General features: G+C 44.3%; 2 protein-coding genes across 6 annotated transcripts in view; one reads left to right on the top strand and one right to left on the bottom strand.

The window, feature by feature from the left end:
- Positions 1-3,028: 3,028 nt before the first annotated feature.
- Positions 3,029-13,627, bottom strand: Rpusd4 (RNA pseudouridine synthase D4). The gene is made up of 7 exons (XM_059267604.1): positions 13,399-13,627; positions 12,858-13,023; positions 11,383-11,584; positions 7,771-7,864; positions 7,551-7,695; positions 6,236-6,333; positions 3,029-4,526 (listed from the first exon to the last, which is right to left on the bottom strand). Exons 1-7 carry the CDS (start codon positions 13,585-13,587, stop codon positions 4,281-4,283), a joined length of 1,140 nt encoding a protein of 379 aa, XP_059123587.1. The 5' UTR covers positions 13,588-13,627; the 3' UTR covers positions 3,029-4,280.
- A 38-nt stretch (positions 13,628-13,665) lies between these two features.
- The window catches only part of Fam118b (family with sequence similarity 118 member B), a 51,393-nt gene continuing 47,919 nt past the window's right edge, over positions 13,666-17,139 (top strand). For 4 of the 5 annotated variants that reach the window (XM_059267602.1, XM_059267601.1, XM_059267600.1 and 1 more), the window contains exon 1: positions 13,666-13,778. The gene's annotated coding sequence lies outside the window, so the exon portion shown is untranslated. Of the gene's footprint in view, positions 13,779-13,799; positions 14,500-17,139 lie in introns of those variants that run through there. The other variant, XM_059267598.1, reaches the window with a different exon arrangement.

Genomic DNA, 17,139 nt, shown 5'->3' with positions numbered 1-17,139 from the left:
AAATCCAGTCATTTTTTTTTTCTCTTGTGCCCTGACTACTTCACTCCCTCTTTTCTTCCCAATGAACTTTATTTCTATCATCTGCTCTTCTCTACAGGTCCCCATTTTAAGGACATTCCTGTTCAACTAGTTCCTCAAAGCAGTCATCAATAGTTCCTAAATGTCACATTATCACTTTATCTTGAGAAACATGGCATGCTAAACAAGGGGAAAAAATACCCCAAATATCTAAGCCTTATATAACAGAATAGTCACCTAACCTAGGTGGGCTATCACATTCATTGTGAAGAGTAATAGGTAGCAAGAAAACAGGGAAAGGGATTGGAAAGTTGCCATTTTCAATCCGGAATTCTTCAGTCCATGTATTCCAAGACTCTCAGTGGATGCTCCAAATCACAGCTATTGGGGTAAATGAGATAGCTCCATAAGGATGCTTGCCACCAAGTTGACAACCTCAGTTCAGCTCCCAGATCCCAAATGGTGGAAGGAGAGAACTGACTCACTCAAGTTGTCCTCTGCACTCAAGTTCATGCACACTCACACACACAATTTTGTTTGTTTGTTTTTTGAGACAGGGTCTCTCTATGTAGCCTGGAACTCACTGTGTAGATCAGGCTTGCCAGCCTGAAACTCACAGAGATCTGACAGCCTGTACTTCCTAAGAGCTGGGATTAAAGATGTGTGCCACCTTGCCCGGCTTCAGAATTTCTTATGTTAAAGAGAAAGAAACCACAGATACTACAAAACCCACACTTTTTCTTTGCATACCTAAAATTGAGTTTAATCTGCAACCCAGGCACAGTAAGAGATTAGTAAAAAAACAATTATAACATACTACAATAGGGTTGGGATTTAGCTCAGTGGTAGAGCGCTTGCCTAGCAAGTGCAAGGCCCTGGGTTTGGTCCTCAGCTCCGACAAAAAAAAAATACTATAATAAAACAAGTGAATGTGGTCTTTTGAAAATGTTACTTGACAAACTCGGTGACAGTCAGACAACTGATCTGATAAAATCTGGTAACTAAGTGGCTACAGTGATTGCTGGGGAGTGGTAGTACATACAACACCAGCATGCTGGCAAAGGGAACATCCACCACCCAGGCAGCATAAGCAGGGTGGTGAGAGTTTCCATCATACTATTCAGAATGATGTATAACATAAAACTCATCAATTGTTTATTTCTAAACATTTCCACATCATCTGTTCAGATTAGTTACCTATAGGTAACTAAAACCGTGGAAGTTGAAACCACAGCTAAGGTGGGGCTACTCCATAGAGAGAGCATACAAAAGCTGTCCTGGAGCCTTTCCCAAGTGAGCTGTCACCCCAACTTTCTTAAACTCAGTCCAAACTATGAGTTGCATCTAGATAAAACAGTGGGTTTTCACCTTCCTAATGCTGTGACTCTTTAATACAGTTCCTTATGTAGTGGTGACCCCCAACCATAAAATTATTTTCGTTGCTACTTCATAACTGTAATTTTGCTACTGTTATGAATCGTAATGTAAATATCTGTTTTCTGATGATCTTAGGTAACCCCTGTCAAAAGGTTGACCCCCTGAGGGTCGAGACCCGTAGGTTGAGAAACATTGATGTAAAAGATTGTTTAAAGACCAAGATAAGAGCTGGTTATACCAACTGACAGGGAGGCCAGTGAAATTCCATCTCTAGGGTGCTCAGCATGGCCACCTCCTTCCTGAGAAACAAGAACAGGAGACTTTCCAAACCAAGGACGTATGAAATGGCAGCACCCTTATAACCACAGTCGTGAATTAACCAGAGCCGTCCCTACTCTAGAAAGCCAAGCACTGCATGCAGCAGAAACGTCAATCCTAACTTTCAAGATGTCTCTCCTTAAGCTTCCAAATCACTCATTTAAACAGATTCAAACTAGTAATCTAAAGACCAAATTCAACCTGCAAATATGCGCTTAGATGCATAAGAGTGTGTATGCAAGTAAATGTGTCCATCTGTGTGTCTACACATGTGTACGCACATGCAGGTGCATGATCGTGTGAAGGCCAGAGGATGACATAGTCTTCCTCAATCATGCTCTACATTTTGAGATAGGGTCTGTCACTGAATCTGGAACTTGACAATGTGACTGAACTGCCTGGCCAGCAAGCCCCAGGGATCCATCAGCACTAGCTATGTTACTGTGCCTGCCATTTACGCCGGTGCTGGGGCTCCAACTCAGGGACCCTTGTTCACACAGCAAGCACTTGACTTGTGCCTTTTCCCAGCCTCACTGAGTGTCTTCCATTTTTTCTTAGCCACTTTACTAAACCAGCATAATCCCTAACTACACTCGAAATATTTGTCCTTATACCCAGAGATAAGTATTCTTACCCCTCATCAAGGAAACTTCTCTTTCCAACAGATGAAAATCATTACAGAAAACCACAACCAATCAGAAGTAGAGTTGTGGAGCGAGTCCCAGTGGATACATCTACAACACAGCTCCTACTCCTAAGGTTCAGGGATTACTGTGGAACACGGGGAGGAAAGACTGCAAAGACAAGAGGGTCGGGAGTGTGCTATGAGTTCATGTCTCTTAGAAATGACAGAAACTACATCCATGAAGTCTTACCACCATGGTTGCCCTAGCATGACCTGAACAAGGATGACACCAATGAACAGGCTAAGGTCCGTGAAGTCTTAGCACCATGGTTGCCCTAGCATGACCTGAACAAGGATGATACCAGTGGACATGCTAATGTCCGTGAAGTCTTAGCACCATGGTTGCCCTAAACAAGGATGACACCAGTGGACATGCTAATGTCCGTGAAGTCTTAGCACCATGGTTGCCCTAGCATGACCTGAACAAGGATGATACCAGTGGATGTGCTAATATGGAACAGAGAAAGCTCACAAGGCTTTAACCTTACACAAAGAACTATAAGCAACTAAGAAATGCTGAGATTGGGAGAAATAGTGGCAAGAACATTGTAACTCGAATCTTAAAATGGTCTTTTAATAAAAAAACCTTGTACCAGATATTGGTGTAAATGCTGAAAGATCAGAGAGACAAAGGAACAAGCCACTTCTTACCTCTAGGACTCCTCAGCTAAAAGACTTTAGTTCCTGTCTCCTCATGCCTTACATACCTTTCTCTGCCCACCCATATCATTTTCTGTCTCAACTTTCCTAGTGCTGGGATTAAAGGCATGTGACTCCCAATAATTGTGATTAAGTTGTGTGCCACCACAGCCTGGCTCTGTTTCTCTCCTAGACTGAGTCAATCTCATGTAGTCTAGGGTGGCTTTGAACTCACAGAGATCCAGACAGACCTCTGCCTCCTGAGTGCTAGGATTAAAGGTGTGTGCCTGGTGTCTATGTTTAACTTAGTGGCTTGTTCGGTTTTCTGATCTTCAGGCAAATTTACTAGGGTACACAATATATCACCACAAAGCACACCAATTGGTTATCCAATACCAAATGGTCAGCCCTGAAAACATATATACAAGTAGCATTATATAGACTTATCAGGTTGTATTTATGTATTTAGGAATGCGCACACACACACACTCTCTCGTGCAATAACAATTAAAGAAAAAGAGGCCATAAATGTGAAAGATAGTGGGGGTTGTAACCTCAAAAAAAAATTTTTTTTAGAATGTTTTTATTTAGTTGGCAACAGGTTGGGAGATTTCACAGAAATATCTAGATTTCATGGTTCTCTACAAGAAAACAGAAAATCTGCCCACAGGGCAACCATCAGCTGGAGCTAATAATCGTTAGACAGTGTGTGTGCTTGGTCTTTGTCCCAATCACCGCCTTTCACCCTCCTGGCTTTACTCACTTAGGTTAGCTGCCCACCATTACCTCACCTAAACAACCCTTTCACAGGTTCCCAGCATGGCACCCATGTTCTAGCTGACAAAATCCCTGGGTCCCATGATGCACGTTTATCCGAGACATTCTTTCCAAGGGAGCACTCCTGAAGGCTCAGAAGCTTTTCCTCCTGTTGGATGAAGACAGGTCCTGGCCACAGACTCCATCCTTTGGTTCTCCTTTACTGGGCCAATCTGTCTGGTCCTAGGCTCTCTTCCATCTTGGCAAAGAGACCTATCGAGGAGAGACTTCCAGCAGGCTTTCCCACATTACAGCCAAACTGGTAGGAAATCCGACTTCATTCTCCATTCAAGTCCTGAAGTGGCCAAGTTTCTTCACCTTATCCCAGCTGGCTCTTCTGTAGTTTGTTCCAAATGAGAAGGTAGCACAATCCATGGACTACAGCAGAGCTCCGGGGCCAAAGTGGCCAACAGTCTTCATTGTGCGTCTACACGCTTGGCGCTTCTACACGCTTGGCCTCCTTGTCTCTGCTTTGATCCTGATTTGGTATCTCTAAACCCAGACGGTGCAGAGAACATGCAAAGAAGCGAGGCAGCTTGCAGGCCAGGAGGAGTTCCTCTGTTCTGGAGCCCAGAGCAGGCAGGACGAGCTGCCTAGCATGCAGGTGAAGGGGGATATAGCGGGCCTTTGCCTGCTGCAGCCCCAGCTTCTTCAGTGTGCCAGCAGAAAGCTTCTACAGAAAGCAAAGACAAATCCTTAAGAGCACAGCCAGCTACTGCCTGTCTTTAACTAGACAAGGCGCCTGCACTAACCTCTGCAAGACCCAGTAATGGCTAGCTTGCCTAAGGGGCATGTCTAGGAAAGGCTTAGAACCTCGGTAAGAAAAATACAATCATACCAGAGAAACTCTTATGGGTCCATTTTCTGGCCCTTTAAGAGAATGGGTGCTAATATCAACTAATAAAAAAGACCCCCCATGGTTCTTTAGATAGCATGAAAGGCAGCTGTTATCATAGCCTCCCAACAATATCTGAAAGTAAACAAATGAACCACTAAGGTTCTGACAGCATATCCTGTGGCTTCATGAAGACAGCAACTACTTTGATGCCTCTAAAAGCTGGAAGCATGTTGCCATGTCTGGAGACAATACTTTGTCATGACCTACTTCAGGGTTTTAACAAAAGAAAAGAATAAAAGGTAAGTTTACCAAAACATCTTTTTTAATCTTCTAAATGCTTTGAACAACGTAATTTCAGAAGCAACCCAAATCATATATACTGCTATTGTTAAGACACTTAAATGTCACATTTATTCTTTGAACCTTCACTTACTCTAGGGGATGTTCTCTTCCCCAGTGTGTTATCTCTCTCCCTGTCTCTCGATGCCCATGTTTGTATCTATAGTAAAACCACTTATTAATAAACTCCACTGTTGCTTCAGAACAAACAAAGGAAAGAAAGAAGTGCTTGCTGGGCATGGTGGCCCACGCCTTTAATCACAGCACTTGGGAGGTACAAGCAGGTAGATCTCTGTGAGTTCAAGACCAGCATGACCTACAGAGAGTTTCTAGGTGACACAGTGAGACCCTGTCTCAAAAAGACCAAGGGGATTCAGCACTGACACAGCAAGAGCAAGCCCATTCATTTGTTTATTATCTCAATAATTATCTCCCAAACCATAAAAAAAGGGGGGAGGGGTGGTTCTCTCTCTTATCTGTTAAACTGTACACAGAGTTAAACCAACGGTGGTTTGAAAGTGTCCCCCCACAGTGTTGGGCATTTGAACAGTTGATCCATAGTTGGTGGTGCTATTTGGGGAGGTTTAGCTGGTACTAGAGGAAGTGTGTCACTGAGGGCAGGCTTTGGGAACTTAAGGCTTTCCCTTACTCCCAGTTTGCTCTTCTGCTTCGTTGCTTGCATCTGAGATATGAGCTCTGAGCACTTACTTCCTGCCACCATGCTGGCTGCTTGCTGCCATGCTTCCCCACCATCATGGGCTCTTATGCCTCTGGAACAGTGTGGGGGAGTTGGGGGGTACTACCCACCACCCCCACATTTCCCCAGAGTGTTCTTGAGTGAGAGTAGTAGGAAATATTAGATAGAAGGAGTTAGAGTGTGGAGATAGATAGAAAATACAGGATAGCCTCAAGAGGGCCTAGAACCTCTTCCAATGGGCTCCGACTGTCTTTGCCCTAGAGTATTCATAGAAATGCCAAGGGGTGGAGCAAAAGACCTCCCCCCCCAGCACAGCCAAGTGTAGACCATCTCAGACACCTGCACTCAGGCCCATGGTCCTATCATCCTCTCTATGCAGACCTGCTGGGTAAAGCCACTGGGAAATCTGAAAATGGGCTCCCACAGAACAGTAGCTACTTTTATATATAAGTTGCCTTGGTCATGGTGTTTTATCACAGGAACAGAAAACGAATACAACCAGTATTACCTGAGGGGCCAACCTACTCCAGTCTGAGTACTTGTGATCACCAAGGATTGGGCAATCCAACCCAAAAGACAGGTGAACTCGAAGCTGATGTTTTATTCCTTAGGAGAAAAAGGAAAGAAACACTTATGAGAAGCAATAGAAACGATGCTACTGCTGACATCTACTTCAAATCCTATAAATCAAAGCACAGTAAACTAGCAGCACCAAATGCAGTAAGGAATAATGGAGGAAACTCTAAGCTAGGCAGGACCGGCCAGCTTATGAAATAAACATACATATTCTGGACAACCATTATCATGGCCTTTATGTCTACAAGTACCCTAACTTTTTATAATTTTACTATATGGTAGTCAACTATTATTTTGTATATTTCTTTCTTTTTTTCTTTTCAGTACTGGGGATTGAACTAAGGGCCTTGCGTATGCCAGACAAGTGCTCTACTACTAAGCTAAGTCCCCGGCTCACATTTCTTAACTTGCTGTATATACTTCTCACTTGAGCCACTGAAGTTCACAGTGCACAGCTCAGTAGCATCAGTTACACTACACTGTTTTGCAACCATCAACATTATCCATCTCGAACTTCCCATCCTCCCCAACTAAAACCCACTGGCGGAAACTATGGCTTCCCATTCCTCCCCTCTGGCTCCCTTCACCACTAGTTTTTGGCAAGCATCATTCTACTTTCTCTATGAATCAACTACTCTAAGTATATCACGTGAGACAAATCATACAGAATATATCCTTTATATCTAGTTTACTTCACTTAGCATAATGTTTTCAAGGTTCATCCATGTCAGAATTTCATAATTCTTCTAAGGCTAAAAATAGCATTCCCATGTTATTTCTCCATTCATCCATCCTGGGTTACTGCTATGAACATAGGGATGCAATGTCTACTTTAGATTTTTTTTTTTTAACTAAAGAAGAGAATTGCTGGATTAAATGCTATTTTTTTTTTTAAGAAATGCTTTGTATGTTTTTAAATAAAGCTATTTAAGCTGTGTTCTCCTGAAGCTCGACACAGTGGCACTTGACTATAATTCTAACACTTGGGAGGCTGGGGCAGGAGGATCACAAGTTCTAGGCAGTGTAGGGTACATAGTGTATTATTTCTTCTATTCTTCTACTCCCCACAATCATCCCCATGGAGACCCTCGTTTCAGATCTGTACCAGAAGCACAGACAGGGTCACACAAGTCAGCTGTACCCACAGCCTACACACAATACCAGTGGCTCAGAATAAGGGGAGAATCCAGCACGAGGCCCTGGACAAAGCATGACGGTCACCTCACAGTGGAATGGGGCATCCTCACCAGTGATAGGCTGCAGCTCCACGAGGGCGGAAGAGGGAGTGCTGCTGAGCACCTGGTACTGAGTCACAGCAACATGGGCATTCCGGTTGGCCCGCACCTTTACCATTTTCCCATTGTCCATACGGTAACCCGGAGCCAGCGTCATCTGAAGCCAGAGAAATCAAGACATGATTCCCAAGACAAGACAGAAACCCATGCCTCAGGGAGGCAGCTCACCTACCTTGTGGTGCTGCTGCTGGCCTTGCACTTCCTTCTCCACGATGGGGATGTCCACGACTCCTGCCGAGGGCAAGGGGACACGCACAGTGATGGCCCTGGGGGTGACAATACAGACTGCTGCTTGAGCCACAAAAATCAGGAAGGGGCTGCTGGGAGTTGGGGGCTTAAGACCTCACCATGGACCATCTTTACTACCATTTTTGCAGCTTCTTGTCTATGTAAAAGAGCTTTAGAATGGGTCACTGAATTATGCCTGTGATTTCATGACTTCTTTGACTAGCAAACAGGTAGGGACAGTCCTGTGAGTTTTTACTATATTCATTCTGTCACTCAGTCACATGTTTGTTCACTCAGCATGAGATTAGAACCCACCACTATTTATTTATTTTACTAACTTTGATTCTTTGTGATTTTCACATCATGCATCCCAATCCCACCCATCTCCCCAGCCCCCCATCCGCCCTTGCAACCCCCCCACAACTATTTGTAATCAAAAGAGAAATGAGATACAAAATCCTTTTATCTTGATTTTCTTTTAATTGTACATATCCATGAAAGATCATTTAATTTTTTCCCAAAGTATTCTACAATCAATACGCATGACTTTAGCTTAGAAGATTTCAGTTTAGAAATATCTAGCTCGTTGAGCGGTAGTGGTGCACACCTTTAATCCCAGCACTTGGGAGGCAGAGGCAGGCAGATCTTAGTGAGTTCGAGGCCAGCCTGGTCTATAAAGCTCCAGAACAGCCCTGGCTCCATAGAAACCCTGTCTCGGAAAAACAAAACAAACAAGTAAAGAGGAGTATCTAGCTCTCAGGCTAGGCGCTACATCAGGAAAATCATATGGGACTGCCCCCAACTATTCCAGTAGCTCTTAAATTTGACTTAATATTCCAGTTATTTACGGAACTTGTTATACTTTAGTATGAGAACCAATTCAGGGCTTCATGCATACTAAATGCCCTAGCTCTGCCACTAAGCTGTTAGAGACTTTAAAAGACACAGATGCTAAACCCACAGCCACCAGACACGAATGAGAACCACTGTGGGTGGGTCATAGACGTAGAGCTTCTCAAAAACAAAAAGTATTTTTATTTCTGTATGTCTGTGTCTGTCAAACAAGCGCAGGTGCCCACAGAGGCCAGAGGCAGGTGATGGATCCCCTGAAGCTTAAGTTACAAGTGGTTGTGAGCTGCCAGGTATGGGTACTGGGATCCAAACTCAGATGTCTGAAAGCAGCAAGTGGTCTAACCCCTGAGCCACCTCTCCAGATCCCACGTAGATTTTGTTTGTTTTCTTTTCTTTTGGTTTTTTGAGACAGGGTTTCTCTGTGTCCTGGAACTCACTTTGCAGACCAGTCTGGCCTCGAACTCACAGAGATCTGCTTGTTTCTGCCTCCCAAGTGCTGGGATTAAAGGTGTGTGCCGCCACCGCCACCCAGCTCCCTATATCTTTTTTTTTTCTTTTCTTTTTTTTTTTTGTTTTTTTGTTTTTTAGGGACAGGGTTTCTCTGTGTAGTTTTGGTGCCTGTCCTGGATCTTGCTCTGTAGCCCAGGCTGGCCTCGAACTCACAGAGATCTGCCTGGGTCTGCCTCCTGAGTGCTGGGGTTAAAGGTGTGCGCCACCACCACCTGGCCCCATATCTAGTTTTTAAAGGGCTCCCTTGATCACAAAGTTAATGCACAATTTCTAAAACAAAAAGGACTACATGTGCAATGCATAGAATAATATCTATAAATCAAACGTCAAATCAAAACCCAATAGGAAAATATCTAAGGAGAAATTGTCTGATCTCAGAAAGCGAAATTCAAATAGAAAATAAACACAAAATCCCTATCTGAGTGGCTTTTTAAAAATGCTTGGAGTGTACTCAGCACTGCTGGTGAGAGCGGAAACGAACAGCTATTTTGGAGAGCAGTTTAGGTACTATCAAATTTTTTTTCTTTTTTTTCTTTTCTCCCAAGACAGGGTTTCTCTGTGTAGTTTTAGTGCCTCTCCTGGATCTCGTTCTATAGACCAGGCTGGCCTTGAACCCACAGAGATTCGCCTGCCTCTGCCTCCTGAGTGCTGGGGTTAAAGGCATGCGCCACCACCGCCCGGCCCTATTAAATTTTTAAACGTGAGGCTTGAGAGATAGCTCAGAGGTTAAGAGCACTGACTGGGCTTGGAGAGGATGTAGGTTCAATTCCTCACACCCACATGGTGACTAACAACTATCTGGAATTCCAGTTCCAGGGGATCCAATGCTTTTTTCTGGCCTCCACAGGCACTGCATGCATGTGGTACACAGACCAAAATCCCCATATACACATGAAATAAAAATAAATTTCAAAAAAATACTAAAAATTTTTTAACATGCATACCATTCAAATCTGCAATTCTGTTTTTAAAGGAATATACTCTAAAAACAGCGCTAAGGAATAGCGTGTGGTGGTGTACACCTGTGATTTCAGCAGAAAGATCAGAAGTTCAAGGTCAGCCTGGGCTACATGAGACCCTGTCTCAAGAAACAAATCATTGGCCATTGAGATGGCATAGCAGATAAAAATGCTTGCTGCTAACCTTGACAATCTCAGTTTGACCCCTAGTACCCACATAATGGAAGGAGAGAACTGACTCCAAGTTGTCCTCTGACCTCCACAGATGTGCATGCATAAACACACAGAAACACAAATAAATAAACGTTTAAAAAACAACAACACAGGGGCTGGAGAGATGGCTTAGAGGCTAAGCGCTCTTGCAGAGGTCCTGAGCTCAATTCCCAACAACCACAAGGTGGCTCACAATCATCTATAATGAGATGATGTCCTCTTCTGTCATGCAGGCATTTATGCAGACAGACACTGTATACATAATAAATAAATAAACCTTTAAAAAAACAACAACACTGGGTATAGTGGTTGCAGGCCTTTCTACCCAGCATTTGGGAAGCAGAAGCAGGTATCCCTGTCTATGTAGCAAGTTCCAGGCCAGTCAAAGTTATGAAGTAAAACTCTGTCTCAAAACCAATCAAACAAACAAACAAATAAACAAACAACAGCAGTTGAGGAGATGGCTCAGCTGGCTTCACATGCATGATGATGAGCTCGGAATCCTAGCAGCCATGCTAAGTCCAGTACAGCAGTGCACATCTGTGACCTCAGTGCTCAAGGGGACAGAGACAGGCAGAGCCTGGAGTCTAGCTTTTCAGCTAGTCTAACCAATCAGTGAGTTCTAGGTTCAGTGAAACACCTATCTCAATAAAATAAAATAAGGAGTGATAAAGAAGTCTGACATCCTGCTCTGACTTCCACATGTACACACAATCACACACATACACACACACACACACACACACACACACAGAGATACACACACGAATCACTATTTTATCCACATGTACACACAAGTGAGCATGCACACACACAATCACACACACACACACACACACACACACACACACACACACACACGAACCATTATTTTATCACTCAATATTCTAAGTATTTAAGCTATTTCATATTCTCTTTATATCCTCATGTGTCCTAGTACAATGCCTTCTATTAATAGTTCCTGTAGCACAATGGACAGATAAAAGAGATGTCTTCATTTCTTCTACTAACAGGCCTCCTACCAGTACTTCTTTTCCACCTGGCGGGTTCTAAACAACTCCTGGACTTGATGTGCCATATCCTTCTCCCAGGCCAACACCATTACACCCGTGGTTTCTTTGTCCAGACGGTGGCACAGATGCAAAGGCTCTGCCTTGTGGCCACGAAGCATCTTTGCCAGGATGGGCAGGACATCAGTGATGCAGAGCTGGACTCCAGGGCCACCTATGACGGGAAGAGCCAGAAGCTGGAGTTTTCACTGAAGAACTCTTCTTGAGAGAACACTCCTTACTGCGTAAGTTATCCCCGTGTCCTATAGTTGTGCTATGACCACATGGCAGGGATTACTAATATTAATAGGTCCAGAGCTCTCATTAGCTATAAAATGAACTGCAGGTCCCCAGTCCAGATTACTAAGTCAGAACTCGTATTTTAACAAGCATCCCAAGGACTCACAGTAACTAAAGTCTGGGAAACACCGTGGCTTTCTCTTCCGATTCTGTGGGATGGAGAAGCTCTACTGAGGCATTACAGAAGAGAAGTTAAGAGGGGCTCTGAGATCAGACAGCCCTAGACTTTATTTACTCTTTGTACTCTCCATTTGACCTTAGAGAGATCACTATCTTTCCAACTCTGCTTTGTTATCTAAAAAATATAGATATCTACAAAAAAAAAAAAAAAAAAAGTAACCCCAACAACCAAAAACCTCATCAGAGAATAGTAAGGCAAGAACCTGCTAGGAAATCAAGAGGGGGAAAAAAAAATCACAGACGCATTTAACAATGCCTACTGTATTTCTCTGTACTGCCCACCAAAGAAGATATTTACTCCAATAAAATTCGTACATTGCCCTTGCAAGTCTTTGATAAATACGTTCCTTTTTTCTCTCTTCTTTTCCTTTCAAATTCTGATTCACTTCAGCTATCCCTTATCACTACAATTAGCAGAATCAGGACATCCATTAAGTTCCAGACATATCACTCCCTCCCCCCTCTTATATATTAACTTCCTCTTCCCCAGTGTTTTTGTTCTTGTTTCCCTACCTCTCTCAGTTTGAAATGAGGTTTTGCGGTTGCTGAGACAGGTCTGAACACCTGATCCTCCTGCCTCAGCCTCTCCTAGACCTGGCACCCAGCTCTTCCTCCCACCCCACCCCCCTTTGATGGAGAATAATCATTAGGACTGTCAGCACACAGCTTTTTGTATTCCTCTGCAACAATCTGTGTGGGAGGCTGCACACAACCCACAGTCAGAATTCAGCTTTTGTATTTCTCTGCAATAATCCCTGTGGGAGGCTGCATAAAGCCCACTGTCAGATATTTGGAAGAGGGGACTAGGCACTGGTTTGTGTTAGCAGTAGTCATATACATGGGCTACTACTATACAAAGACTAAATTAATTGAATTCAAGAGGGCCTCGCAGGTAAGGCTTCAGAGGTGCCCCTAGTTGTAGAAGGAAGCAGCAGCAGGTTCCTTTCCCTTGCCCACGTGGTTCTTACCGTGGACAGGGAGACCATAGGGTTTATTAATGACCACAAGGTCCTTGTCCTGGTGGAGAATTCCTCGGCTCAGCTCCTTAGCAAGCACATTGGGGTGAACTCGCTGTAGCTGCTGTGTGAATCGCACTAGTTCCTGCACCCTCCGCTGAACGGGGTTTGTAGGGACCTAAGGAGAGAGAAGGGCGGCAAAAGCTTAACGGGGAAGTGAAGCGCTGAGGATGGCCTTAAGTGAGATTTAGGTTTCGTGCGGGGGAATGACTGTGTTGTAGATTTAGACCCATGCCTTCCTTTGGGACCATACGTCGGTATCCATCTCACCTACACACCCACGCGGTGTTTGGGTCTGAGCCTGGCAGTAGCAAAAGTGCCCACAAAGACACTGTGCCAGCGTTGTCCTTTTCTCTCGGTGGTATTCGGACTAACACACTGTATATCCTCAACACGGACTTACTTGCTGTTACAGAACCTGCCCACGGCACCCCACACCTGGGAAAGCCGTGAGAGCATTGCCTCTTGGGAGTTGTGGTCTTTCCAGGCTCACCGGTATTTTCTTCGTCTTTTGCTCTTGTTTCTGGGCTCGGAGCTTCTCTGCCAACCTCTGAGCACTCAGGGGCCTAGAGGTAGTAGCACTGGAACAAAACGGCTTGGACCTGGGAATGAACAGTCTCCCGGGACGCGAGTTCCTACTCAGGAGCCGGAGACCAGGCGCACCCAACCTGGGCGCCGCCATCTTGCCGAGGGCGGGGTCAGACAGCACGGCACGAAGGGGAGCGACCGGGGGGCGCGGGGGGGGGGAGGTGAAGGGCGGGCTCTGTTGGTCACGTGGGCGGGCAGCCCGCAGGTCACGTGGGCAGTGCGCGCTCAGTGCGGCTGCGCCGGCCGGTAGCTGCAGCTGGAGCGGTGGCGTTTGGAGCAGACGCGGTGAGTGTGTGGGGAAGCCAGGCTGGGGCTGGGAGATGCCGGTGCCTCAACGGTTTCCGCGTGGCCCAGCTCTCCGTTCTCGGAGGGCACTGCCCTGGGGACCGTGTCTCGCTTGGGGACGCGACCCCACTCAAAAACACCTCCCCGCCCCCGCGCCCTTTAGAAGAGAAGCCGGAGAGACGCTGGCTCCTCAGCCTTCAGCGGCATCTGTCTCGTCCCTCTTAGCAACCGGGTCCTCGGCGGGTCCTCAGAGGGACGTGTCGTGTCCCCTTTTATTTCCTTGCCGTTCGCCCTCCCGGAGATTCCCGGATCTCTCGTATTCCAACCTCTCACTTGGCGACTGCCAACCCCTTTGTTTGGCGTTGTTTGTAACCAGTCCCTTCTCCCGAGGATGACGGCTCTTTCTTTACCTTCATCCAGGACCCCTACCCCATATGACCTACCTCGAGAGAACCACGGTTGTTTGTTTGCTTTTTTTTTTTTCTGACCTTCCTCAGGAGCTCGTTTCTTGGGGTCTACTGTCCCTTCTCTACTCTTCCCAAAGAAAGGGCAGAAAGAACAGAACACAAACCTTTTCCCTTTTGCCTTTAGTTTTTCCTTCCATAGCTTGAAACTGTCCAGCCCTCTCCCTTTCCTACAAGGAACTCCCATGTCGGAACTGCAAACCACAGCTTTCCTATCACCAAAGAGCAGCTGGGAATATGAACAGCTATTTGGAATGGTAATTTTGAAAAAACCTTGGGATGCTCATTGGGAAGCTGATGCTAAAAGGATTTCATGAGAACTAGTGACTCTTCTCTGACGAGAGAGGGTTTGCGTTTCAGTTGGAGAATAAGTAGTTGAATTAGGTTTGGGTCCTTCTTCCTCCAAAAAGGATTAGCAGAGGGAGACCACATTACGTGTGAAACAGTTGAACAGGTGGATAGCCTACAGAAGACTAAAAGTTGAAGAGTTTAAACTTTATGTGTTAGATAGTTGAGAGTCTTTGAAACTTCTTGAGAAGTTCCTTGTAAGTGGAATTGTAGATAGGAATCTGATAATGCAGTTCAGGACAGATCGAAAAGAAAAGGGTTTGTAGCTGGAAAACCATTTAGGCTATAGGTGATCATTAATGAGGTCATGTCCCATCCCGTGGTCTTTTTCCCTCTGCTCAGTACTGTCCTTGGAATGTGAATTACAGTTTATGCATTCAAGTTGTACCATTGTTGATGAGAGTTACTTGAGGACTTTTTTTTTTTTTCTAATCCCCAAGCCTGTTGATATAGTAAGCTCACAAATATTTGTATGGCTGCAGTGTTTCTGAGTTGGGTTGGATTTTTTTGTCTGTCGATTTGTTTTAAGGGTCTCACGTTGTAGACCAGGCTAGCCTTGAATTCACAGAATTTTGACTCTGCTTCCCTAGTGCTAGGATTAAAGACTACACCTCCACACCCAGCCTGTTTCTGAGCTTTTTATTTGTCAGTTTTTGACATGAAGAAGGAAAGCAGAGAATGGTGGAAAGAAGACTTGTCTGTGTGTCTGTAATAAGATAAGTGGTCTGGATACAGAGTTCCCTGGTAGCAGTTTGGGAAACTGTTAGTGGCTCTGTTCCATCTGAACAAGAAATTCACAAGTAGAACACCTATAAAAGTTGGGAAATTCCACTCTAAAAGAATTATTACCCTTTCTGATAAGCTGCAGTTGCAGGTTCTAATGTCATTGAACTATTGAGCATCACTTGTTAATCATATAAGGCCCCCTTCCTAAGACATGGGCATCAGGCGTTAAATTCACACCTTTAAGTGAATTTAATTACATACCTGTACCAGGTATAGGACCTTTATGGTTTGGGGGAAGGGGTGGAAGAACCTGTATATGCCTTTCCCTTTCTTGCACTGTTCAAGATTAATGTTTGTTTGTATAGAATTGGCCTTGTGTGGCAGGAAACAAAGCAAGGAAGCAACTCAGATGTCATTGCTAGTGACACAAAGCTATGTTCTTGGTTTCAGGTTAACGCAAGGTACACTCTATAATGCCTGGAAATAAAGATGCTTTGCTACTCACTGTATTAAAGAAGAGACTTTTAGGTTTTGTTTTGTTTTTTGCTGAAGAATTTAAAGGATTCAGTTTTTCTGTTTATCTCTGCATGTGGTTACAAAAGTTACATTTCCTTAATGCCTCTCCTATGAATCTTGGCATTTCACAATTTAAAATAGAGTTACAGCTGGGCATGGTGGTGCATGCCGTTAGTCCCAGCCCTCAGGAGGCAGAGGCAGGAGGATCTCTGTGAATTCAAGTCCAGCCTGGTCTACATAGCGAGTTCCTGTACAGCCAGAGCTACATAGAGAGACCTGTCTCAAAAAATAACAACAAAACAAAACAAATAGAGTTACTGTTTATAAACAGTTTATGTGCATACATCCTCTTTCCTTCACATCTGTATTATCTTCTTCCTCTTCCTTATCCAGTCAGAGCTATTTTCAGGCCTTCTCTTTACTACTTCCTCACCAACTTCATGTTGACTTTTTGATTTGAGACACCTCTTGTCCCAAAGGTTTTCCCAGTCCAAGGGAGGAAATAGGACATTCTGTTACTGGGTCACCATTTTTACAGAGTACAGATCTGTTCAAACATGGCTTATTTATATAACTACATAAAGAACTTGATTGTTGGCTCAGCTTGTACTGATGACCTGAGTCCCACATAGGAGGAGGAGAACTGACTTCTCCCAGGTTCACCTCCTGAGTTCGTATGCACTTGAGCACATTCAGGCATACACACACACACACACACACACACACACACACACACAAATACAATAATTTTAAAAAGTACATAATCGGGCTGGAGAGATGGCTCAGAGGTTAAGAGCACTGACTACTTTTCCAGAGGTCCTGAGTTCAATTCCCAGCAACCACATGGTGGCTCACAACCACCCACAATTAGATCTGGTGCCCTCTTCTGGCCTGCAAAGACACATGCAGGCAGAACACTGTATACATAATAAATAAAATAAATCTTTAAAAAAAAAAAAAAAAAAAAGTACATAATCTTTTAAAAGAACCTTTTAAAGATGTCTATTCTATAGAAAAGCAAAAAAGCTCCCTTAGTATTTCATAAATATAGATAATAACTAATTAATAAGGAATCTTAAGCAGCATACATGGAAGATTGATTAGTTCACAGAAGGCTAAGTTGTGCTTCCTAAAACAAAGATTTGCCAGTTGCAGATTAACCAGGGATCCTGTTTGCCTGAAGACCAGGAAGTACTTGGACATTATTTTATGATTTTAGGGAGATTAAGAGAAGCAATTAGGAAGAACTCACTGCTGGTTTCCTGGAAAGTGTGGTCTCGGGAGCCAGGCGATCTGGGGACTGGTCC

The sequence above is a fragment of the Peromyscus eremicus genome, chromosome 7 (genome assembly GCF_949786415.1).
Source record: "Peromyscus eremicus chromosome 7, PerEre_H2_v1, whole genome shotgun sequence".
In the NCBI taxonomy this organism is placed as follows: Eukaryota; Metazoa; Chordata; class Mammalia; order Rodentia; family Cricetidae; genus Peromyscus; species Peromyscus eremicus.
The sequence above is the reverse complement of the archived record's forward strand: the minus strand, read 5'-3'. Positions and strand labels throughout refer to the sequence as shown.

Bases quoted from the DNA above. Each gene is read 5' to 3' on its own strand.
- Rpusd4 (XM_059267604.1), bottom strand. From the start codon at position 13,587: ATGGCGGCGCCCAGGTTGGGTGCGCCTGGTCTCCGGCTCCTGAGTAGG. The intron at 11,585-12,857 runs GTAAGAACCACG...TTCCCGTCATAG, and splicing joins CTATGGTCTCCCTGTCCACG to GTGGCCCTGGAGTCCAGCTC. The intron at 7,696-7,770 runs GTAGGTGAGCTG...CTCTGGCTTCAG, and splicing joins GCCAGCAGCAGCACCACAAG to ATGACGCTGGCTCCGGGTTA.